This window comes from Chanodichthys erythropterus, chromosome 14, assembly GCF_024489055.1.
Source record: "Chanodichthys erythropterus isolate Z2021 chromosome 14, ASM2448905v1, whole genome shotgun sequence".
In the NCBI taxonomy this organism is placed as follows: domain Eukaryota; kingdom Metazoa; phylum Chordata; class Actinopteri; order Cypriniformes; family Xenocyprididae; genus Chanodichthys; species Chanodichthys erythropterus.
Window position 1 is genome coordinate 18615875 of NC_090234.1, and position 27542 is coordinate 18643416.

The 27542-nt window shown below is 35.0% G+C and overlaps 1 protein-coding gene across 6 annotated transcripts in view; it reads left to right on the forward strand.

Moving 5' to 3' along the window:
- The window catches only part of hdac4 (histone deacetylase 4), a 249319-nt gene that overhangs the window by 183394 nt on the left and 38383 nt on the right, over positions 1–27542 (forward strand). For all 6 annotated transcript variants that reach the window (XM_067408592.1, XM_067408587.1, XM_067408589.1 and 3 more), the window contains 9 exons: positions 2790–2976; positions 3108–3241; positions 8473–8575; positions 11181–11227; positions 17843–17950; positions 19630–19685; positions 20956–21043; positions 22737–22856; positions 23918–24015. In XM_067408592.1, coding sequence (XP_067264693.1) covers positions 2790–2976; positions 3108–3241; positions 8473–8575; positions 11181–11227; positions 17843–17950; positions 19630–19685; positions 20956–21043; positions 22737–22856; positions 23918–24015 — 941 coding nt within the window. The remainder of the gene's footprint in view (positions 1–2789; positions 2977–3107; positions 3242–8472; positions 8576–11180; positions 11228–17842; positions 17951–19629; positions 19686–20955; positions 21044–22736; positions 22857–23917; positions 24016–27542) is intronic.

The window sequence follows — 27542 nt, forward strand, 5'->3', positions numbered from 1 at the left end:
AGCCACAATTGAAATGTTATATTTCAAAAAAACGAATTGGAGTAGAAGCATCAAAAAGTTATTATAACATTATTGTAATAAAAAAAGTTTGTATACATCAGTTGTTAATTTTAATCTTCAATATTATAATAATGTAGCAAATGACAGGGTTTCCTGTATAGTTATATATACTATATTACAGCATTAGTTCTGAGAGATTGTTTTCCCTGAGAAAAATTAACATGTGCTGTACCTGATATATATATATCCAATTGAATCGAATCAAATCAAATCAAGATCGGAATATAATCAAATTGCAAGCGTGAATCAAAATCGAATCATGAAATTTGTGTCAATGCCCAGCCCTAACAATCTGAATAATAGGTCAGATCACATTGTATACTAAAATAAATTTCCTTGAGTTGTGTTCCTTGACACAAACATTAAATGCACTTTTCCCGATTCAATGTTTTGTTGGATCTGTCAGTTTTGAACAGGATGTTCTTATTCAGTCCTGGCTGGTGTAGCTGTTTTTAACCTTCACCAGAAGTTCACTTTTGATGAGATCCACACTAGCTTCTTTGCTCCGTCCACGCAGTTATCATCAGGGGAAAAAACTCTCTACAAATAAGTTGGTTGGTTATTTTTCCCACTCTAGCTTGTTGACGGCAGCGCCAATGGAATTTAATCACGTTTTTTTAGTATATTTTTTATTGTGATATTGTAATTAAGGGAAGAAAAAAATAATACAGACGTAATTGACATGCTTGGACACAGCCTGCGTCTTGCAGGATGCGGGAAAAAGCTCCCAATTTCAGGACTTTCCTGCAAAATGCAGGGCAGGTTGTCACCCTAGTGAGAATGATGAAACAGAGAGAGAGCTTCAGGAAGATATAAGGCCGTGTCCGTCACTCTTGAGAATGTAGACATGCACAATAAATAGTTTTTCTTTGAACGGCACAGACACAAACACCAGAAGGGGGCAGCAATATGCTCCTATAAGTAAATAAGCAGCTTGTATGTGGAAAAAGGGGTTATTAAAGGAATAGTTCACCCAAAAATGAAAAAAATATCTTCTTTTGTTTTGAACCGATCAAAGAAAGTCATACAGGTTCGGAACAACCTGAGTGTGAGTAAATGATGACAGAACTAGCACTTTCTAGCACTTGCTCAGCTGATGACATGCTTCTATTTTAGCTGCCAAAAAACAATAATGGTAATTTGTCAAATACAAAAAGAGCAGTTGTACTGGCTAAGCAGTTGTGCAAACATTAACATGCCGGTTTCTTCGGTGCACAAGCAGATTAGTTGAATAAAAGTGGTTGTTTATTAACATGAAATGCTCAATATGTGTTTATTGGTGCTTACTTAAAAACCAGTGTTTTTTATTTTTTTTTAATCATTCATATCTTTTTAATGCAACCACAAGTCCTCAACGCTTAATCACTGCTTTTAAAATGAACAGGAGGTGGGCACTTGTGCTATACGAGATCATTTTAGGTCCAGCTCGTTTTCTTCTTAATGGGCAACAGGGGTTTGAAACCCTCTACATGTTCCTGCAATCAAACTGAAATATTCATCAGCTAACTAAAGCTGTGTGTCTGAAACTGAGGGTAGCTGCCAATTAACAGGCAGTGCTTATGTATGAAGCAACTTCCTAAGGTTTCAGACCGGCTTCCAAGGCACCATAACATCACGTACTGTATAATGATCAGGGATAAACTCAAGTGAGCTTTAGAGAAACATAACCAAGCATATATTTGATAGCTGCAATGCTTGTTTATTAGCATAAATTGAAATATACACCGTTCGGGGTCAGTAAGATTTTTGCATTTTGGAAATTAATGATTTTAAATTGGTCAAAAGTGAGAGTAAATGTATAATATTACAAAAGATTTCTAATTCAAATAAATGCTGCTCTTTTGAACTTTCTGTTCATCTGAGAATCCTGTTTTTTTATTATTTTTTTTGCATCGATAATAATAAGAAATGTTTCTTGAGCAGCAGATCAGCATATTAGAATGATTTCTGAAGTATCATGTGACACTGAAGACTGGAGTGATGATGCTGAAAATTCAGCTTTGCATCACAGGAATAAAAATTACCTTTTAAAGTTTATTCAAATCATAAACATTTATTTTAGGTTGTAATAATATTTCACAATATTACTGTTTCGTTTTGTTTTTTTCTTAATGTTTTGATCAATTCAGTGCAGCCTTGGTGAAGCAAGGCAAGGCAAGTTTATTTATATAGCACATTTCATACACAATGGTAATACAAAGTGCTTTACATAAAAAAAAATAAAAAAAAATAACATTTTTATGTAAATTGTGCTTTTTTGTGTAAATTTTGATGCTACGTTGTGGGTATACAAAAACACTTTAAAAAATCTTGGAAAGCCCAAACTTTTGAATGGTAATTGTAAATCTTTTTTTAATGCATATTTATAAATAATTTTCATCTTCCAACCCAGATGCAATTTTTATACTTTCAACAAACCACTTTGACCATTTGTACTTTCGTGCCTTCATTTCCATGTTTTGGACAGTCAAAATTTAGTCTTGAACAGCTGGATGCAAAGCACTAATACCTTAATTAGCATAATAAGTGAATTCTTTCTCCTTGATTTTCAAAATATGAAGCATTTTCTACATTTAAATGTATTGAGTGCCACCTGCTGGTTATTTGTGTAACTACAGGATGCCTAAAGCACTTGATTTTTATCTTTATGAAGTATAAAACTGTTTCCATAAATCCACTTGCAAAGTTAAGTTATTTCAAGGGAAACTTCTGTTCTTGTCTCTGAGCAGCAAGCTCTCCTGTTGGAGCAACAGAGGATCCATCAGCTGAGGAACTATCAGGCGTCTATGGAGGCGGCCGGACTGTCCGTGACCTTCCCAGGCCATCGGCCCCTGTCCAGAGCACAATCGTCCCCAGCCTCAGCGACCTTTCCCATTGTGGTGCAGGAACCACCAGCCAAACCGCGCTTTACCACCGGTTAGTCACTGGATTAGATATCATAGCCGTGGGATTGACAACTAAGCAAAACAACTAAGCATCCAGATATTAAATATATGTAGTGTATTAGTTTGTATCCCTCCTTGAAATAGCTATTTGTGCCCCTACAGGTCTGGTGTACGACACTCTGATGCAGAAACACCAGTGCATGTGTGGAAACAGTAACATTCACCCCGAGCACGCCGGACGCATCCAGAGCATCTGGTCGCGACTGCAGGAGACAGGACTGCGTGGCCAGTGTGAGGTAATTTGTTTGTTCACATCTGTCTATGACATTATCTGCTGTTTTAGCAGTAACATGATATAATGTTTGTGCACCAAACATATTTAAGTTGTATTGCTTCAGCCTGCTGGTTGATCTGGCAAGGTGAAGGATATTTTTACGATCTGTAGAGGGAGCTGTTCAGCCATCACTAACACAGCCACACACTTCCTTTGATGAAACTTTATGAATAAACCAAAGAGTTTTACTCAACAGAAAAGGGGGGGTGAGACTGATTTGAGTGTGTTTGAGGGAAAATTAAGGCGGGAGAGAAAAAGAGGCATATAAAAGCAGAGGAAGGAAGTGCTGGGGAATTACAGCATGAGACCACTTGTGAAAATACTTGTCTTTTTTTACAATTTAATACACATTTTTTAGTTACAAATTTGACAAATCCAAAGAGCATCTTGTATTTCAGTGGAATCTGCAGCATCTGACCTTTGTACTAATGAGTCACATTTTCTATTTAAATTAGTGACCTAAACTTTATTTTGTCTTTATTTTTCTGTAATATAAAAAAAATGTAAAAATGTTTTTTAAAGGAGTCTCTTATGCTCACAAAGGCTGAATTTATTTGATCAAAAATACAATAAAATAGTAATATTGTAAAACATTATTGCAATTTAAAATAATTTTAATTTTAGTTTTTGTATGTAATTTATTCCTGTGATCAAAGCTGAATTTTGAGCATCATTACTCCAGTCTTCAGTGTCACATGATCCTCAGGAAATCATTCAAATATGCAGATTTGCTGCTCAAGAAATATTCTTATTATTATCAATGTTGAAAACAGCTGTGCTGATTAATATTTTGCGGAAAATACTTTTTTTTTTTTTTTTTCAGAATTCTTCGATGAATAGACATTTTTAAAAAAAATAGCATTTGTTTGAAATAGGAATCCTTTGTAACCAGTGTTGGGTGTAATGCATTACTAAGTAATTAATAGTTCAGAAATAGTTCAGTTCAGTAATAATTCATGTAATTTTATATTATTTATTTGTAAGAATTAAAGGAGCATTTTCATGTCTATGCTCGTATTGTTAAACTGATTGACGTTGATAAAGGATCTAGAAAGTAATTAGTAAGAAGTACCCCAATACTTTTTAAAGAAACTAACTGGTACAGTTCTAATTACACTGTTGAATATGTAATTAGTAGTGGTCCCACTCTATATTAGGTGGCCTTAACTACTATGTACTTATTGTGTTCATATTGCATTGCAAGCAACACTTGTGCTGCTATTGAGGTTTGGTGGTATGGGTAGGTTTAAGGGTGGGTTAAGATGTAACAGTGTAATAATAAATGTAATTACAGAAATAAATTACAGATGTAATTACATGCAAGTATTTTTAAAAATATAAGTAAAAACATGTATGTACACAATAAGTACATTGTATCAAAGGATCAAAAGTACTTTTTTACTTGGAAATTAAGTACTTGGAACTTACCCAATACTGTTTGTAACAATGTAAAAGTCTTTACTGTCACTTTTGTTCAATTTAATTCATCCTTACTGAATAAAAGTATTAATTTAATTCAAAAAACCTTTAATCGATTGTGTATTTCTTCTCACTGTAATTCTAAATGTTTAACGATCATGCAACTAAATGACAAAAATCCGATTATTGCTTGCAAGCTTGTGGGCACGAAACCCCACACACTAAATATAGTATGCTTTGAGATATAAATAACATTATTTTACTCCCTTTACCACATTTCACAATGTTTAGATCCGTTTTCCCTCCGAGTTACCGCAGAAAAGCAGTGTGTGCCTGCTTATCTCTGCCTCCACCTGCTGAGGGCAATTCCTGAGCTCTCTCATCATCTTGAGCCCTGATCGCTGGTGCCTAATGGCTCTTGCTGGATCTAATCTCTCCTGCCACGCTGGCTCCATTGCGTCAGGCCTGTTAGAGGCAGTCGCATAGCTGCAGTCTCTGTTTTCCTCCAAACAAACAAGTAAACAAGCACGACAATGGCACGGCCGCGCGTCCGCTCTCTCGCCTACGTTCTCTCCGTGGTGGGGATGTTTATTGTTCTGGGAGATGGAAACAGTGAATTGGGCCTCAATTAAAGGCAGTCATGACTCTAATACCCCCTAATCTACAGCAGGGGGGCCCTTAAAGAGTGTAGGGTTGTTTTAAGCTGCCGCCAGCCAGCACCGGGCCCCCGCGGGCCCCTCTTTAACTGCCCTTGCTGTTAAATCCGAGAGGTAGTACGTCCTGTTGCAGGTGTCACCTCGGCAGAACCCTCCCCAGAGCGCTTCCACAGGTGGGCAGGTCCGCCTCCCTCTCGGATGGTTTGTGCCTCGGAGGCCAGAGCTATTAAAAAAGGGAAAATGACATTATTGCAAATCCAGCAGCTCCAGCACCTCTGAGGACCGGCGGCTTTGTTCTGCAGGCATGTGGGGCCCAGTTTGGAGTGGGAGGTGGACAGCGGGCCTGTTTTAGCTCTGCTAAGACAGCTAAAGTCTTTAGTCAGAGTATAGAGTGCTGCAGGGATGACGTATTTTTGTAGGCCATCCCGGAGATCGCATCACCCTGGTTCCCTCGACAAAAACCCGATAGGATTTTTCCATTGACTTTTCAATTTTTGCAGAAAATAAGGTCTTTGACTGACAAAATCGTACACGTTTTGTTCATCATGATAATCTCTGAACACAACTTTTATGAATTTTGAAGCGTGAATACAATCGGCAGGAGTCAAAAGCTAAACGTAGGCTATAAGTGAACTACATCACGGTCACATGACTTCAACATCACCACCATTAAGCTTCTGACTATTTCAGTCTTTGTTTGGAAACGTTTTCCCTGAAAGTTTGAATCATAATAGTTTGCAGGAGTGTGGTTTTAAACACAACAAAGCTGTGAAAGCGGACTAGTGAGTAGATGAGCTTGCCTGTTTGATGTGATGACGTTTAATATCTGTAGTTCCATTTAGACACTTGTTACAATCCGCCTTTTTCAAGACAAGTAAAAGCTTTTAAAAAAAATCACAAGGGGTATTACTGGTGTATTTTATACCGTAGAATAAAACGTGAAGATATCTTGAGCTTGTGTTCAGCACAGACCTTATTTCCAGCATTTAACCAAAAACCCATTGATTTCAGGACGATGGAACCGGAAGCTCTAAAATGCAACTCGTTTCAAGGTTTTGGTCTACAAAAATACTTCATCCCTGCAGCACTTTATAGATGGCATATTTACTCAGACAGGGTGTGAGGGCAGTACAGTACTTTTGATATGTTCAGTCAACAAATGTTAAAACTTTCCAGTCAACAAGCTGCAAATCTGAAAAAATTAGACATGACTAGGGCACTTCAGTCCCATTGAAAGGAAGTTTAGCCGAGTGTTTTAAGAACTCCATTTTTGTGCATAAGTGCACTCTACGTAGATTATTTTATTTTGAAAAAAATCCATGTTTTTGGTCAGATTCATCTTATACACTGTCAGAAAAAAAGGTACGAAGGTCACTGAGGCAGTACTCTAAGGTACAAAAGTGAAAAGGTACATCTTTGTATCTTACTTACCCCTAAGTGGTACATATTAGTACCTTAAAGGTACACATTAGTACTTTAAAAGTACATATTAGTACCTTTTCCATTTTGTATCTCAGGGTACTGCCCCATTGACAAGCGCCGTACCTTTTTGTTTTTCTAACTGTATAATATAAACTCAATGGGTCTCATTCATGAAACATTTGTAAATATACGAGTAAATATGTGAGTGATTTGCGCGTAAAGAGACCTTCCCGAAAACTCTTCTCTTGATTCACAAATACTTCGTAAACGTCAGTTATAGTGATAGTGAAATGTGTGTGTTAATGAATTCCAATCAGTCGTAAATGGGACGCGCGTGCACGCTCATTCTCAATTACCATAAATCCCGCCCATTAAATCCGACTGACAACTATATATGGGCATCGTATTATAACACCAAACGAAGGATTTTGGCCATTTGGGGCCATTAGTTTGCCCAGCCCTACTGAAATCAATTAATTATTTTATTAAAGTGCTCTGTTTGCAGATGCTATTACTGGCTCTCAAAATAAAAGTAAAAAGAAAAAACGTATGTAATTACTATATATAATATTTTTTTCAAAATGCTGTGTAATGTACCTTATTAGGGTGAATTAAAATGCAGCCTTATTAATAAGCAAAACGTTCGGATGTTAAGCGCACTATTTACGCGTGGCTGGGAGCAGGTGCAGATTTCTTTCGTACCAACTAACATTTGGAAAATACGAACATTTTAATGAATCCGAAAATTTACGCCAGAACCACTTTACACACGATTTACACAAAAATTTGTTCTGCTCGTGTTTCATGAATGAAACCCAATGCATTTGCAACCTGTTTAAATGTTAAATGTTAAAATCTGAATTTTGAGCCTCTAAAAATGTAAACTGTAGCTTAAAAGGTACAATAGTGTTGTCAAAAGTATCAACTCCGTTACCAAGTCGGTGTTGAAATTTTAAAAGTGTGACGCTTCGAGCGCTGTTGAGGATTGGCCATTGTCTTCACACGCTCATCAGATATGTCTGTGATTGACTACAATGACCAACGCTTCAAAAACTTGTTGTAAATAGACATCTTTGACACTATTCACGAGTGCTTACACAGATACACATAGGAGCGTTTGAAAGAAGCCCGCTTTCAAATGTTCCTGCTTTCACAACGCTTTCAAACACTTCTGTGCATTGATCATTGTAGCCAATCACAGACATATCTGTTGAGCGTGTGAACACAATGGCCAATCAGAGGTGATTACGAATCCACTCAACAGTGCTCAAAGCGTCACATTTTTAAAATTTCAGTACTTTTAACCACACTACAGTACAGCATAGTGCTTGCAATGCCATGGTCACGCGTTCGATTCCCAGGAAATTAATTGAAAACATGTATTGCATTCGAGCCATAAAAGTCACTTTGGATAAAAGCATCTGCCAAATGCATACATGTAAATGTAGAAAATTTGCATGAGTTCAGTTTAGATAGTTTTCATGGGTTTTTTTTACATTATGTATTAACAAAATTCACCAAAAAAGTAACATTAAAATCTTGAAACGACTAAATTTCAGCATATTAATTTCAGTATGTTTGTTTCATGTCGTTACTAGTGTGACAGATTGAAACTCACAGCCACCACTTCATCCATGTCAAATGAAATATCGCATCTTTTCTTACTCATCTTAACTCTGTCTTTCATTTTTTGCAGTGTATTCGAGGCAGGAAAGCCACTCTGGAGGAGCTACAGACGGTCCACTCTGAGGCTCACGTGCTGCTTTATGGAACCAACCCCCTCAGACAGAAACTGGACAGTAAGAGAACACACACACACCTGACTACACCACGGGCTGAATCTGAATGAGTTTTGTGAATGAGCGTATTGTTGTATTTCTTTCTCTGCGACATTTGGAGCCTCCGATGGCCTTCTCAGTTATTAGCCTGTGAAGCGCTTCTGCAATTATCCACATTATTTATGCTTCTGCAGCCAGATCCGCCTTACAGCATGTTTCCTAAACGCTGCAATTGGTTTCATTTCTTTTTTTGGCCCGTTGTTGTTCCCTCCCCATCCCAAACTCCCTTGCGTTCCCCTGTGTCAGCTCACTCTCTGCTTTCATCAGTCATGGCCTTGATCTGAGTCTGCCCCTGAGCTGTCCGTCAAGGCCGTCACCTCTCTGCCAATAACAACCACACATGCAGTTTTCCATGACTTCAGCTCCGGCCCCCTCGTGCAGCGATCAAACACATGCTTAAATGACATGCCCTCTTACACACACACATGCACATGCATGGATATTTCACACTCGTCAGGTACAAAGACAACTTCTCAGTTTCCACCTTTCCTATCTGATTAACAGGCTTTTGATGTTAGTTGCAACAATGTGTTGCTTTATAAGCAAAGCTGATTTGAAAAATAGGGCAATTTTAATCAATAGATGCTTTGCCTCATTGAGAAATGTTGGATTATTGCATGCGTGTTTGTGCACTAATAACTAGGGATGGTCATTGTGGTCATTTTGTTGGTGGTCCATCTGTGCTGATTTTTAAATTGTTGGTCTATTCATACATGCGTCAAAAGGACGTCTTTTGCCATTGCAGTTTTTTAAGTGTACTAATGCCATTTTCTTGCACAACATAGTTTAAGAAATATGTCTTTACGTGAAACAAGTTTTTTTAAGTTACCGCCACAGTTTGTTTTCAGTTTATTAAATGACTTTTTGCAAGTTGGATATTATTTTTAGAAATTACTTACGGATCAAATATTAATTCAGTAACCAATCTGATGGATTAAGTGAGTTCATGTAGTGAAATATGCGTCAGACCGATCGGTTTGAGTGTCTTTTTGACCAATTCATGAAAAGAACCTGCTCATAAGAGTCATTTGTTCAGGAATCAGATCTTATTGGTTGCACTACTTTATTGGTTCATTAAAAATAGTCGGCTCGTTAGAGTCATTTGTTTGTGAATCAAAACTACATTGGTGTTTTTGGTCATTTTTAAAAGAACCAGCTCATAAGAGTCAATTGTTTGTGAATCAGATGACACTGGTTGCACTGTATGTTTTTGATTCACTAAAAAAAGCTGCCTTATAAGAGTTATTAAATCAAGAATCAGACTATACTGATTGGACCATGTGTTTGTGATTGACTGAGAATCATCTTGTTTGTGAACCAAATGACATTGGTTGCACTATGTTTTTGATTCATTTAAAAGAGCTGGCTCATAAGAGTCATTGGTTCGTGAATCAAATGATGATTTTTGATTTCACTAAAAAGAACTGTCTTAAAAGACTTTTTTTTATCAAATGACACTGGTTGCACAGTTTTTGATTCACTAAAAAGAAGTGGTTTATAAGAGTAATTAGTTTTTAATCAGATGACACTAGTTGCAGTATATGTGTTTGATTTCACTAAAAAGAAGTGGTTTATAAGAGTCATTAGTTTTGAATCAAATGACACTTGTTGCACTATATGTTTTTGATTCACTAAAAAGAAGTGGTTTATAAGAGTAATTAGTTTTTAATCAGATGACACTAATTGCAGTATATGTGTTTGATTTCACTAAAAAGAAGTGGTTTATAAGAGTCATTAGTTTTGAATCAAATGACACTTGTTGTACTATATGTTTTTGATTCACTAAAAAGAACTGGTTTATAAGAGTCAATAGTTTTGAATCAAATGACACTTGTTGTACTATATGTTTTTGATTCACTAAAAAGAACTGGTTTATAAGAGTCAATAGTTTTGAATCAAATGACACTTGTTGTACTATATGTTTTTGATTCACTAAAAAGAACTGGTTTATAAGAGTCAATAGTTTTGAATCAAATGACACTTGTTGTACTATATGTTTTTGATTCACTAAAAAGAACCAGCTCATAAGAGTCAATTGTTTATGAATCAGGCTGCACTGGTTTCACTCTATGTTTTGGATTCACTAAAAAGTACCAGCTCATAAGATTCATTAGTTTGTGAACATGGATTGCACTGTATGTTCTTAAACTCAAGCAAAAAGAATCAGCAGATAAGAGTCCATTAGTTCATAAATCAAACGACACTGGTTGCACTCCATGTTTTTGATTCATTAAAAAAAGCTCATAAGAGTCATACATGAATCAAAGTGCACTAGTCATGCTGTATGCTTTTGCAACCAGCAAAAATGTCTTGATATCATTATGTCATATTTTTGCCTTATCAAACCAAAAGTTCACAACTATAAAACAAGCTCTTTCACCGTGGTGCTCCAGATTTGGCTAAAAAGTGGTGCAAAAACACTGCTAGCCTAAAATACTGTATATTTCTGGCCTGACATAACTCACATCTTGATATTCACATGCAGAAGACGATTAGATTACTGGTGTTGTGGAGCTCACACAACTCTCATCTCTCTTTGTCTTTCTCTCTCTCTCTCTCCCAATAGGCTCAGTGACACCCATGTTCGTGAGACTGCCGTGCGGAGGAATCGGGGTGAGTTTCTCTTTCTTTCCCGTGTGTAAATAACAGCCCTGTTTATTCTCCCTCCCCTGAACTCCAGCGGCAACAAAAACTGTTGCTGTCCTTTCTGCAGAGCGGGTAATTGTGTCCAGATGTTTTCTATAAACAAGCTGTGTGTGTGTATTCTCTGATGATGATGAATGAATGGATAGACTTGTTCTTCAGTGCTGAGTGGATAGTGTCAGCCACACTCTTTCATGGCTCTGGAACAGGAAGTACTCATCCTCACTTCTCTCATTCTGCTGGTGCCCTCCCCTCCTGGAGTAGGTGAATGATTCAGTCAGACCGTGAATGGTTTCCTGTAATGAATGGAGAGATGGTTCAGTCATTCATGTGAAAGTATACAATGTACTCTCGCTTTTGTGTTGTTGTTGATATATTCATACTTCAAAGAGAGATTATACTTTTTTCCTGGGCCTTTTTCCTTAGCCTGTTGCAACTATTGGACCTAATCATGAATATTTGCTATAGTATGATCATTCCATTTACATTGCTTTCAAAATATGCACTTTATTAGTTCATGCATTCCCTGGGATTTGAACCCATGACCTTGCTGTAACTTGCACCATGCACTATTGTTTGAGCTACAAAGATACTAGGTTAATTTTGCCATGCAAATAAGGACATTTTAAAAGAATATAATAATATATGAAAAAGGCGTGTAGTATGTTGTGTGAGCGCTTCTAACAAACTCATGAAGTGCAATGATAATGATTCGCTTTAAAGGCACAATATGTCATTTTTTGCCGCTAGAGGCATATTCAAAACAGATGACGCCGAGATTGAGCGCGTTCACTCAGCGGCTGCTGTGAGACACTGTTGCACACTGCAGTAAAATAGATCGATATTAGAATAATAAAAGCTGGATGGCTTGTATTGCTAAATGGCATGCAATTAATTTTAAAACATATTTTATGATGAGAGAATGCTGTATTACTGTTACTAAAATAAAGCTGCATCTGATTATGCTATAATTAGCTGATTAGCTACTTGACAAAATAGTGTTTTTCTCTGAGGCATGGTAAAAACATGGTACTCGCGGAAAATGAGATTCAAACAGTAAGACTAAACGTGTTGAGCTATATAACAATAATTAGTTTTCAATTTATAAATGTATGCAAACAGCTGTTCCCTTGTCTATTAAAACATGTAATATATTAAAGCGTCTTTGGTGTTTCCATGGTTTGTACAAAATCAAGGGTAACGCAGGTATGATGTGATTGATAGGCAATGCACAGACACGCTCCGAATCCTGGTTAGAATTGCTTATTTCTCTGGATTTAAACATTCTTGGAAACATCTGGTATAATGTAAGTACACAAGTCAACAAACTATATAACACTGTTCTAGTGGTTTTTGGATATTTTATTCTAAAAATCTTACTTATTGTGCCTTTAAAGCCACAGTTGCTGATAAGTGCACTATACTTTGTTTTAACATTGAACTAGTTCCATATATTTTTGGTTGTTTTACAAATCTAATGACGCAAAGTGTCATAGAAGACAAAGCGCATATTGGATAAAAAGACTATTTAATCGGACCTGTAAACCTGAAATCGCCACTTGAAAGTGATCGAAATAGGACAGAAATATTTTACTGTTGCATAATAAAACTCTTATTTTCAATAAATCACAATAATCAATATTATAAAACAATAGAACTATTTATTATATTAAATGGTTTCCAGAAAAATATTAAGCAGCGCAACTGTTTTCAATATTGATAATAAAAAGAAATGTTTCTTGAGCAGCAAATCAGTATATTAGACTGGATCATGGATCATGTGACACTGAAGACTGGAGTAATGATGCTGAAAATTCAGCTTTACATCACATCTTTACAAATTTATTAAAATAGTATGTATATATACATACACACAAACACACACACACACACACATATATATATATATATATATATATATATATATATATATATATATATATATATATATTATTTTATTTTATATTATTTATTATTAAATAATTTTTTTTTTTTTTTTTTTAACTCTATTATATTGTTCAGGTAAACTGGGACCCAAGAAAAAAAATAAAAAATTCTCAAGGTGTATCACAATTAATCACAGTTCACAAAGAATTTAAAACAAATTGTCTGACAATTAATAGCCAGACAAATTTCATAATTTTTATAAATTTGTTTTTGTGCTTCCAGATGCAATGAGGTGGATTTGGTCTAGTTGGTGTGTGTGTGTGTGTGTGTGTGTGTGTGTGTGTGTGTGTGTGTGTGTGTGTGTGTGTGTGTGTGTGTGTGTGTGTGTGTGTGTGTGTGTGTGTGTGTGTGTGTGTGTGTGTGTGTGTGTGTGTGTGTGTTCATTTAATGGAGTGACCTCAGGCAGGGCTGTTGGGGGGGGACTGATAAATGGCAGGCAGGCCCGTCTGGCTGAAGTCACAGTCTTTGAGCTGAATGGTGAGAAACAGAAGGGCTCTGGACTCTTTTATGGAAATGGAACAAAATTGTTGTCTTCCTGCATCTCTAGAGCAAAAATTAGCCTGTCAGGGTGAAGATAAACTGTGCTTGTTCATTCCAACACGCTCCCCAGCCCTGCCTGAGACCTGCGCCCCCAAACTTTACTTTCTACTGGCTTTACATCATGAGCCACACTGGGGTGGGCTTCTGGGGCTTAATCCTGAATGTTTTCATGTCTTTCGCCAAGTTTCTGGTTTGTTCATTTGCTTTAAACTACATATAGTGTTAAAAGCGCTCTAAGGTTTAGCGGCTTTAATATTAACACCAATAGTATTGACAGTTTCACTTCATAAAAATGACTCTTTTATTTTGTATTACTTATTTTCATTATTATTAGTTTGAAAGTGTTTTATCATGGCTCTAAACTTAGTGAGCTGCCAATGTAGGCTGTATTTTTAAGGCATCGTAGTTGCACTTCAGACACAAAAATTTAGAATATCCCAAAATGCCCCTAGAAGTCACATGTCTGTATTTCACAACCTTTTGCTCTCCGTCTCGTTTATTTCTACACTAAATTTCTTCATCATGCACTCTTGCTCTGTTTCATTAGCTCACTCCCTCTCATTTCCCTAGCTTTCTCTCTCACTGTTCCCTGATTCATTTTTTTCTGTTTTAAATGCACCACAGGCTCGTAATTCGTGACAAAGTCGTTCTTGGCGTAGCTTGAAAAGACCGGAGGTTTTTTACGTTGCCCTTGAGCACTCATGCCATTGAAAAGCTGAATTTGTAAATGGATGGAGGATATGTATGCTGAGAGGGAGACCCAGGGTTGGTAAACCCTTCGGAGCGCCTCAGCGGTTCTCCAGATTTCTCACTTCCCTCTCGCCGTCTTTCTTGTTGCCAGCTTGTTGTTTCATTAAGTTCTTATTTCAGCCCTCCCCTCCTCATGCTGTTGCAGAGACGCAGACTGTCCTAATATTCCTTCCTCTAAGATGTTTCGAGCACTTTAACAGAAATGAGTTCAGTGTTCGCAGGTGGTTTATTGGAAACCGTACTGTAAGTAGAGCGTGGTGATGTTGTGGAAGAGAAAGACGTTTTATTGGCTGTCGGTTAGAGATGTTCAAGACAAGACTTTTTTACACCATTTTAAACACATTTCTTTCTCTAGTTCAAATTGTATGGTTATATATATATATGTGTGTGTGCATGGGACAGAAAAATAGCCTATATATATATATATATATATATATATATATATATATATATATATATATATATATATATATAATAGTTTTATATCTTTACAAACATTGGCTATTTTTCTGTCCCATGCACATTGGACCACAGAAAGCCAAAGGTTAAAAAAACTTTTTTCCCCTTTTTATTGAATATTGAAGAGTTATCTTAATACTTTTTCGGTGATATTGAATAATTGTATTTTTTTATTTATTTAATAAACAGCATTTTTATATATTTTATATAATAATAAATTATTATTATAAAGTAATATATTATTTAATATGAAATAATATTTTATATTAAATATTATTTTATATTATATTGTATTATATATATATATATAGATATATATATATATATATATATATATATCATTTTATTTTATATTATTTATTATTAAATAATTACATTTGTATAATGTGATTTAAAAGATGATACAAAACAGACAATAGATATTTGTTTTCTGAATAAATACACATTGAACTACAAAAAGCCAAAGAGAGAACTTTTTTCCACTTTAAAAATAATAATTTATTCTATTTTAAATTTTATAGTATATTAAATTTATTTTCATTTAGAAATTATTATAATTTATAATATATTACTTTTATTTTTTATTTTTTAAGCCGCATGATTTAATATATTACTAAAAATAATTTAGAATTAATTTTACAATAATTTACATTTTTAATTATTTAAAACAATCATTTTTAAACATTTTATTATTTAAAATAATTATTTTATCTATTTTTTAATGGAAAAAAGCAACAAAATAATATTTAAAATATATATTTTTTTTAAATGGATTTAAGTTTTCTGAACAAAATATAAGCAGTACTGGTCCATGCTAAGCTCTCTAATAGAAGAGATCCTGTGGTTATGGAGGTGGTTGCTTTATGGCTCAAGTTTTTATAATATTCTGGTCTCTATATATGGATTCCAAGGGCCGTTTGCATAAACTGCTAAGGCTAGTTTTATAAGTTAGTCATCACATTGTTTCTTTAAGGCTGTTCATAACTTTTGTAAGTCATTTAAGGTTAAATCGGTCTAATTTGAATCAGAAAAGACTGATTACCCCTTGGTCAAACTAGTTCTTAAGACACAGACTTAACATAGTGGCTAAGTAATGCAACTGTCCCCAGGTCTCATTCATGCCGAAGTTTTGGTCCCTATCTGCAATTACGAGCAATAGTAATAGTGATGCTTGTCATAGACTAAACACTATTAATTAACAATGGCACTTCATGTCAAACTTGCAGTGTAGGAGATGTTATTCTGCACTCTGAGCACCTGTTGATCTGTAGAGCCGGTAGTGTACACCTCATGAATTATTCCCTGTTTTACCCATGACCCCATTTAAGTGCACTGTGCTCAAGTATTAGTGTGTGTGTTCTGTGTGTGTTCATTTGTACAGTAATTGCAGGCTGTAGGGCAGACGTGTGTGAGCATAATCAGTAGTGCCTGATGAATGGCTGTTTTCTGTCTCTAAGCATTCTGGGAATGCCCCCTTTCCGAGCCAGGTCTCTCCCGCCACTATTTGCCTTCATGTCAGAGAATAAACTTGTGCTTTTAGCCTGTCTGCCCTAAACTCCCAGCATGCTCGTGTCCTTTGGGTTGTGCCTTAGGTGTCAAATAGGCCTCTGGCTTCTTTGTGAGCATGTTGTTGGTTTGCGTGTTTATCTCGGTGTGGCGTATTCTCTTCCTGCTTGCTGGACAATCAAGCAACTCTGTGAGAACGAGAATGGTACAAAAGAGGATGTTTGGGAACGGTCGGGCATTCGGGCCTCGTGTACTCTTCTGTGTATGAAGCCTCTCTGGGTCTGTTTGCTGTCCGCTTGAGTAAACGTCTCACTTCTGTCCTGTCAGAGGTCTGTCAGCTGTGAGGAAACACTGGTGCGAGACTCTTTCCTCTTTCATCATATGCATGGGTTGTTGAGGACAGACGAATCGCTGAAGATTGATCATTGTTCGCTAAATTAGGATGACAAACCATTTTCAATATTTGGTACCATTTGGTGTCAATACCATTTAATTGACTAAACAATCATGTGTACAATCATTTTTAAGTACACTACAACTGGACTAACTACAATGGGACTAATGATTTGTGGGTAGCAAAGTATGAATTTTCATGAACGATAACTTCAAATGCACAATACTATTTACTTATTTTTATTATTTTTTTTAGATGTAGTGTTGTTAAACATTTTTTATTTAATAATTTTTTTAATATTCTTAATATTTAATAGAATATATATATATATATATATATATATATATATATATATATATATATATATATATATATATATATATATATATATATTAGTATATTTCTAAAATATTTTATAATGAATTGTAATACTTAAAAATATATATATATATATATATATATATATATATATATATATATATATATATATTGTTATACTATTTAAAAAAATAGTAATTTATTATTTTTTTAAATGTAATATTTTTATGAATATATATATATATAACTATTTTTTGTAATTTATTCTTTAGTATTTTTATATTTATAAAACATTTCATATTTCTAAAATGTGTTATTTGTTGTTGTTATTTGTGTTTATTTGCTATATGTTGTTATTTTAATGAATTTTCTTTTGTTTTGTTTTTTATATGTGTGTCTGTGTGTGTGTGTTTCTGTGTGTCTGTGTGTGTTTGTTTAATTTGTTTAAAAATCGTATACTTTAAAGTATAACAAATGCAATAATGTACCAAAAATACCCAAAAATTGAAATCATATCCGTTGGCTTAATAATTTTTGTAAACATATATTTTTTGACTGTTTTTATCATTGTTCTTGCATTTTAATGAGTATGAGTAAATGAACACTGTCACACTTGATAGCTCTCATCTCCACTCTAAATGCAACAGACATGTGTTTGTGTGTGTTAACAGGTTGACAGTGACACTATCTGGAATGAAGTTCACTCGTCCAGTGCTGCTCGTCTGGCTGTGGGATCTGTAGTGGATCTGGTGTTTAAGGTGGCTTCAGGAGAGTTGAGGGTAAGACTGACACTCTCACACACTCACTGGTCACTGATGTGTTTAATGCACATCCAGTCAGAATTTAGAGTCTGAATTATGCATTTCATAAATGTGATTTACCCGAAATCTCAGCATAACACTCTAGAATATCACCGCATTGAAAAATGACACGGCTCAAAAGCCTGCCTCAGCCCTAAACATGCCCAGAAAAACACAATACACCTACATAATGCACCAGCTGCTATCTTTTCTTTCTCTGTTTCGCACTCTATATCTGGATAAAATAATATCCTCTGAAGTGAGGAAGGATAATAAAATCAAATCAGGCAGCTGTAGGCGGCCCAGTGTGAACTCTGAGGTAATGCTTAGGACTTAAAAGTCCTCCTGCTTTCAGTAGCCATGGGGCGGCACGCAGCAACACAGTTTCAGTGTTGAGTCCTCTCTGAAAGCGAACCGTTGCATTAAATGACAAAATAGCTATTTATAATAGCTACTTAAAAAAATCTAACTTAAATTAACCATTATTACATCAAACTTCCAATAATTGACACTGAATAATAAAATAAAATCTATGTTATTATATTTTTTAGAGAAATACAAATGCCTAGAAATTGCTCTTTGTAGGTGTAATCTCTTTAAAAATTATTTTCGTAATTTTTAGTGATCACAACTATAGTAAAGCTGTCATTGTAAAGTGCACTACATCAAGGCTGATGATTTGAGTGTAGCATATTTATGTATATATGTATTTATTCATTCACTCGTTCTTTTATTTAAACGTTTATTTATTAACATTTATTTATTTTATACTTTTCATATTTATTTTTTATTTTCCTATTTTATTCTATTTTTTCTAATTTGTTTATTAATTTATTCTTTTTTTAAGTATAACAAATACATTAATATAAGATTAAACTAAATAAATTAAACTTTATTTCATTAAACTCCCAGCAATTAACAACTCCATAATAATTCATTTGAAATATTGATTTGAATTATTGTTAATTTATTATTTTGAAATAGTTTTTAATAATATGATACATTCATCAATTTTTTAATTAACTTGTCTACTGAACCGTGTAATGTATGAATTTTGTAAGGTTATTTTGTCTTTCAACATCGTAATGCATGAAGTGTCAAATATTCTTTTTTCTTTTTTTTTTCTTTTTTTGGCTAATTAAAAGGTTAGTTCACCCTAAAATGAAAATTCTGTCATCATTTACTCACCCTTAAGTTGTTCCAACCTGTATGAATTTCTTTCTTCTGCTGAACACAAAAGAAGATATTTTGAAGAAAGTTGGAAACAAACAGTTGATGGGCCTGATTGACTTCCATAGTATTTTTTTTTTCCATATTATGGACATCAATGAGGCCCATCAACTGTTTGGTTATCCATATTCTTCAAAATGTCTTCTTTTGTGTTCAGCAGAAGAAAGAAATTCATACAGGTTTGGAACAACTTGAGGGTGAGTAAATAATGACAGAATTTTCATTTTTGGGTGAACTGTCCCTTTAAGTTCATCATCTAGGTGTCCTTTTTCTGTTTGGAATTTTCAGTGTGAACTCACTACTCTCACTATTTATACTACAAAACAGCATAGAATAGTGCATAAGTACACGAATTAGGATACCCCTACTAGTGCTTCTGTATTTCTCACTTCTAAGGTCTTAAACATTGTGTGTGTTTGTGTTCACAGAACGGCTTTGCTGTGGTTCGACCTCCAGGACACCACGCTGAGGAGAGCACTCCCATGTACGTTCTCACCGTATCTCTAGGATCTCAAAATAAACCCCACAGCCGATATCAGCATTCACTTTAAACACACGCACAGCATCATAAATCAGTGTTATACACACTATCCTCTCACATAAATGAATTCCAGCTCTGCATTGGACCTCCTGGCCAAGACTACAGGACTTCCAGCACTCAGGCTGGCTTCAGTACAGTAATGCAAATTGTCGGTGAGGTGAATACAGCACAGAAGGCCAATCGTATCTCCACACAGACTCACGCCAGTTTTATTTGGAAGGACTAGCGTGTGTTGTAAACGGCATTTTTCATGAGTAAGGTAGACTTTGGTGTGTCTTTTCAGGATCCATTAAAGGGGTTCCTGTAGCTCGACTTTAGAGTTTTGATTTCCAACTAAAAAAAATACATACATTTAAATATATTTTATTTAGATTTTTTCATTTTGATGTTTAGTTTATATTGCTAGAAAACAATAACAAAAATCAATGTGCCAAACTGTATTTAGACATTCCTCAAATTGTGGTTAACAAAGTTGAAAAAAATGCAAAGCTCGACCATTAGTTTGACCTCAACATTGTCATCCAACGTTTAGTGTTTCGTTTTACTGACCAAATGCTGAAACATAGTAAAAAAAAAATTTTGTAAGAGTTTCAGGCCCTACTTTGTGCTTTATTCATGAAAAGCGCCATTTACTTCTGATCTTGCATACTCTGGCATGACTCGGTTTAAGTACGCGATGTTCTCACAGTTAAGCTCGAGCAACTTGGATCCAATTTTATTTATCTTGAAGCTTGATGGTTTATCCAAATGAATGTCAGGTATCGTTAATGTGGGACTAAATTCCCTCTAATTGCTGAGCTTTGCTGCTCTAAAAGTCTTGAGCGTCACAGCCGCTCCTCCCATCTATATTCCCAGTGCGTCTCCCTCATTACGGAAAGGTTAAAGTAAACGAGTGTTCCTCAGTCTCTATGGTGAAAGGTTAAATAAAAGGATCGTTCCATCGATGCTGTGTTTGGGGAGCCGACTGAGGTTTGGTGCCTCTGCCGTGGGCCGTGAGCCAGGCCCTTTTCTTAGGCTCTGATGTCAAGCCAGGACGCAGTGGGTGAATCGTGTCATTAGCGAAATGAGACAATCCATCAGGGCAGGAGGTCCACTTCACAAACGCACACGATCAGGCCCTCCACAATAGATCACACACACCAGCTGACTGCTCTGTTTCTGTGTTTTCTCTCACACGCTGTTTTTTTGCTTTTGTTTTTGACATAAATAACAGGGGATTTTGCTATTTCAACTCTGTCGCCATTGCAGCCAAACTCCTACAGCAGAGACTCAACGTCAGTAAGATTCTCATTGTAGACTGGGTAAGTGCACACTCAATCAGATTGTGTATATTTTCATTTTATTCTATAAAATCATATTTAATTTTTTTTTTTCTTTTTTTTTTTAAAGTCACCAAACTGAATTACACAAATAATCACCATTTTCAAACCGATTCCCGAACACATTTAGCGCATCGGTGCATACTGTATAAAAAATGATTGTACACATAATTTTTAGTAAATGTCCATGGGCAACTTTTATCACAATTTAACGGTTTTCTTTTCTGCTAACATAACCAATGTAATTACAGTGGGGAAAACATGTTATGTATTTTTATGCTTTATAAATATTTAACTGATACAATTTTTATGTATTAAATATTATGGATGGATGGATGGATGGATGGATGGATGGATGGATGGATGGATGGATGGATGGATGGATGGATGGATGGATGGATGGATGGATGGATGGATGGATGGATGGATGGATGGATGGATGGATGGATGGATGGATGGATGGATGGATGGATGGATGGATGGGTCATTTATAATACAGTATTTAATAAATATTTATAATGCTGACATAACCAGTGCCATGATTGAGATATATATATATATATATATATATATGTGTGTGTGTTATTTTTCCCCCACTGTATATACATTTACATATATTGTTCAATAAAATATACATTTATACATATACATATATATATACATTTCCAATAAAATGTTTCATTAAATTATATGTATTAATATTTTATTAAAAATTTTACACATATTGTATACATACATGTACATATTACATTTTTAATAAAATATTGAATGTGTTTTATTAAATGCATTAAATATTTTAGTATTATATTAAAAATGTAACATATATATTAAATATTTTAATATTTTATTAAAATTTTAACATATACACATACTTATACTTATTGCTTTTTTAAATTGAATTAAATTATTTCTATATTTTATGCATTTATTTAATAATGTAACACACTTATATATAACATTTTTAATAAAATATTTATTGCATTTTATGTAATATTTATAATTTAAAAATATATGTATTTTTTATTTTTTTTTACTGCCGTGGCACTGGTTATGTTAGCATTATAACTAAATTATTAAATACTGATAAATATTTACTAAATACTGAAATAGACTATATATATATATATATATATATATATAGTCTATTTCAGTATTTAGTAAATATTTATCAGTATTTAATAATTTATATATCTATATATATATATATATATATATATATATGTCTATTTATATAGTTTATGGTATGTGGTCCAGCGGTAGCCTGAAATGGGTCCACATGCACAAGAAGACAAGTTGGCGTCTGGGTCGAGCTCTGCTGGGGTCATTAGGCTTTCTGGATGCCTTTTAAAATGGCTTTCATTTCCTCCTGTCTGTCACATGGATCTTCTGACAGACCTGCTGTATACAGGGGAAGCTGACTGTGACATGTAGTGGCAGACATGAAAAGAAATCAACAAAAGAATAGAGCTCTTAAACTGTCCTCCTGCATCACAGACGGCTCAGAATAGATTTTACACACATTCATTCCAATGCGAATACACCAGAGTGGCGGCATGTCTTTTTACAGCATCTGATTTTTACATTGTTTAACCAAATATTGTTGTTTTGAGTAGATTGATGATCACTTTAGAATAGAACAGACGACATATGAATTGTTTGTACTGTTGTGTATTAGGATGTTCATCATGGCAACGGGACTCAACAGGCCTTCTACAGTGATCCTAATGTCCTGTATGTGTCTCTCCATCGCTACGATGATGGGAACTTCTTCCCTGGTAGCGGAGCCCCTGATGAGGTGGGTTTGATATACTCGAATATATGTTTCAAAAGTTTGGGGTTGTTTTAATGTTTTTGAAAGAAGCCTCTTATGCTTCCCAAGGTTGTATTTATTTGATTAAAAATACAGACAAAAATTACAAAAATAAAAAAACTTTCTTTGCTTTAATTTATTTTAAAATGCACTTTATTCCTTTGATTCAGCATCATTACTTCAGTCTTTAGTGTCACATGATCCTTCAGAAAGCATTCTAATATGCTGATTTGCTGCTCAAGAAACATGTTTGTGCTGCTTAATATTTTATGGAAGCAATGATGCATTTATTTTCAGGATTTTTTGATTAATAGAAATCTTGGTAACACTTTACAGTAAGGTTTCATTAGTTAACTACTTTAGTTAACATGAACTATAAGAATGAACAATACTTCTACAGCATTTATTAATTTTATTGTTCATTTCAACATTTACTAATACATAATACATATTAAAATACATATTAAAATCAAATGTTGCATTTGTTAACATTAGGTAATGCACTGTGTACAAACAATGAACAACTGTATTTTTATTAACTTACATTAACAAATATCAATAAAAAGTGTTACAAATTAATTGCTCGTTGTTAGTTTATGTTGAACCTATTGTGAATATTTAATATATCACTTCAACCTGACGTGAACAGATGAAAAGACAGTTGTTCTTTTTTTCCTCTTATTTGACTCTCATTTGTCTCCGTTATAATTAATGCTTGTTATCATTAATCCGGTAAGTCAGCTCCTGCCTCTGAACTAATGAGGGGATTGAAATTTAATTGACTCAGTTGTACCCCTAAATTCTGGTATTAATCAAAGTCCATTTGGCTTTTGAATAAAACCTCATTACAATTTAACTTTGGTCATAATTGTTGGGATTTGTCCTTTCTTGGCTCTGTGACATCAGCCTTAATTTAGCAGTTTCCCTGAGGATGTTTGAATGTACATGATTCATAATACCTGCTCATCTGCTCCTTAGTAGAAATAGAGAGAGTTTACTACACCAAACATTTAATTGAGTTGTGTTTGTGGTTTGTCTGTCTATAGGTGGGCATCGGTCCAGGCGTGGGCTTTAATGTGAACATGGCCTTCACCGGAGGTCTGGAGCCTCCCATGGGGGACGCAGATTATCTGGCAGCATTCAGGTAACATTGTCACCCATACACCCTTTTTGCACCAAAACCAGCAGGATGGTCAAACCTGCACATAGTGTATTGCGGTCTTTGTTTACAAGTATCAAACTTTAAATGTCACTCAGCATCTTTATGCCATGATGAGCGTTCTTTGGTGTTTGCATCAGATGTTATGTATTTAATGAATATATTTAATAGTAGTCAGTACAAACAATGGTTTTTAAGCTCTTTTAAGCTGACACATAGACAGAAGTGTATGTAACTTTGAGTGTGATTTGTAGCACGCTGAAAGTTGAAGCAGAGTGTCATCCAACTTTTTTGATTGTTTTTTTTGTAATGAGTGTGTTTTGTCTTAGTGCACTTGCAGATTTTTTCATTTGTTTTAATCATAAAATTAAAAACAACAAGAAAATGCATATAAAAATACAAGACAAAATACATTTATTTAAAAGAAGTTTTATCTTATGCAGTGTCATTTGATTATTATTTATATACTATTATAGTATTTATTAATATTTTGTATTAGCTTCAGTTTTCATTTAAAGTTTTGTAATTTTGTTATGAGCTTTTGTTTTTATAATTTTTGTTCTTTCAAATATTCCTATTTAGCTTCATTTGTATTTCAGTTTTAGGATTTTTAGCACTTAAAATTATTTATAAAAGTTTTTAATGTAATATTTTTATTTACTTTGAAAATGACATTTACTAAAATTACAACACCGTAATGTTTCTTCTCAAGCAAAGTTGTGTTTTTAATTATTGTTTTTTAGAATTTTAAGTATTTTTTTTTACTGAAAAACAATCAAAAAAACTCATTAAGAAATTTTGTAGTTTTGTTTTGCACAAGTTGTTTAGTGGTGGTTTAGTACGGGCATTACCCTCCTCAGACACTGATGTTATTTGTTCCTGGTTCGGGCGGGGGTGGGGGGGGTGTCCAGAATGGGTCCAGGTTGGGCAGTAGCATCATATTGGTAAAAGACTCACTTATTACTAATGCACAGATATATTCGCCTTACTGTGTTTTGTATATATTTCTTTTAATTTACTCCCTCAACCTATTTATATTACCTCCAGCTGCACAGTCAAAGATTTTATGTGGACACATGTGGCAGAGAGTGGCCTGTTTAGGGCTGAATTTATCACAAAGCAGTGTCCTTTTATTGGATGGCTACCCCAGTGACCTCTCAGCCAATAGGAGGACTGTATTTCACCACTGTGTGTAACTCCGAATAGGATGTGATGATTGAAAATGCTGGAACAATGTAACAGACTCTTAAGAGCTGCAAGGAAAATATGCTTCAGTTTGATCAGATGGATCAATGAACCTTTTCTTTTTTGGCTGGAAAGACATTAAAACGTATTTCAAAGAGAAAGGCTCTGTTTCAAAACCTAGCGAGCTGCCTTGCTGTCTACGGTCTACGTACATAGCCAGCTGCCTTCTGAGGTGAAACCCTTATAAACGATCAATGTGAAACAGTCTAGCCAGGGAGCAACTTGACTCAACACGCATTTTGTTTCTCAATTAATCATCTGATGACGATAATATTTGACTCATACAATTTTCTTAGTGTGTAATGTTGTTGTTTGAGCATGAAAAAGGTCTGCAAAATTACAAAGCACAAAGTGAGTTATTCTTTATATCAGTATCCTTTGTTTCTGAACTCCCTGAAACACCTTGAGATTTCTTCCAGGAACGTACACATCACAATATTCCTCATTTAAATAATTCCCACCTAAGACATATGCAAAATTAAGGGGGCGAGGTCTGGTTTAGTTGCATTAGTAGTGTGATTAAGCTCACGGTTCAGTAAGGGGCTTGACATTTCCCACAACACACTAGTCCAATCAGAGTACATTGTAATTTTCAGAAGGAGGGGCTTCAGACAGACCAGAACTAAACAGAACATTACTGACAGACTGGCATGAGAGGTGCTGCAACAATGTCAAAAATGTGCAAAATAACTTTCAAGCACTTTGAACTTTGAAAACCTATTCTAGTAGAGCCCAAGAACAAAATCAAGACTGGAAAAGGGAAACACATTTTAATGACAATATTTGGTATTTATTGATTTATATTTTATTACTGACATTCCTTTAGCATCCACCTTGGATGCCGTTTTTCACTAAGCTTGTCACAGTGCATTATGGGATTGTCTCACCTGTAAAGAGAATACACAAGATACTGCCTTAAAATTTGGTCAAAATAAGATACATTTGAATTATTCTGCATACTTTTTAGCATTTGAGTCATTTTCATGGTCCCTTAAAAATCAATACAGCTCACAATGTTTAAAACAGAGCCAAACCAACTCACCAGTTTAATATTGTTTAACTAAAACACCCATATGACAGCCAAGCAGTGTGAAAAGCCCCAGGCAAAGTCCCATTTTCACAGGGATTTCCATGAACTGTAGGTGGTTGTTGGAGAATTGGTGAGAGAATGGTGTGTTGTAACAATTTGTATAAGCTCTGCTCATCCGTTGAACTGTCCCTTTTATCTGTAGCAGGGGCTGATGGGAGTCTTTGATGGTAAGCCAGTAAAGCTGAGCCCCATTAGCATTGGTGTTTGGGGCTATTAATAACCCCCTCCTTCACACTGCGGGTGCACGGCCGATTCGAGACGCTCTTTGAAGAGGGGCCTCCGTGCCCAACACGTTCAGGCTGCTTCGGCAGGTAGATGGCTAAAATATGGCCCGCTGCAGGGCGATGATAAGACGGGGTAGTCCTCGCTCATCCATGTTTTTTAAAACCACACCACCTCCCTCTGTTTGACCCAATCAGCCCACTCTTCGTCTGTCCGGCCGTTATCGTAAATCTCTCCCCAACACGTCTTCGATAAATTCGCTTCACCCCTCTTCAGCGGCTTTTCCTCACGCAGGGTCTAAGTGATGCCAGGTGAGTCCAACCTGACTGCGCATTTGACCCCTGATCTTATCTGCATCAGCACCCATGTTAAGATGCTCCGGTTTGGCCATCGAGAATCAGTCAGATAAGTTTTTAAGCTTTGTAGTTTAATGCACGTCTACCTTCGTAAAGACTTTCACATGTTGCCATGTTACTTAGAGACGCATGTGTTGCCAGCTGGCGCACACCTTCACTCCATTCATACTGATTCATGAGACGTCTGCTGGATTAGTGTAAATGAGTCATTCTACAATTTCCATGTTGTCACTCACTTTTAGTTTGCAAAGTCAAACTGCAATGCACACAATTCCCATTGAAAATCATATTTTAAACTGTAATAACTTGGCATAAATGATATGACCTAATAATTATTATTTACAGTTATTTTAATTTTGAAAAAAAAATGCATGTCACCCATTCATTTTTCAGCTGATTAGAGACCATTTTTAATTTCAAAACAATAATAAAATTAGCAAAAAAGAAGAGATTTGTTGTGAAATATAGTGTCTCAAAAATATGTAAGCATAGTAAAATGTGATGTTAAATTGGTCAAAATATTTAATAATTTACATAAAAGCAGTTGTCACTAGTTATTTCAAATGTGAAAGGTACCATATTTTGTAATGTTATTAATG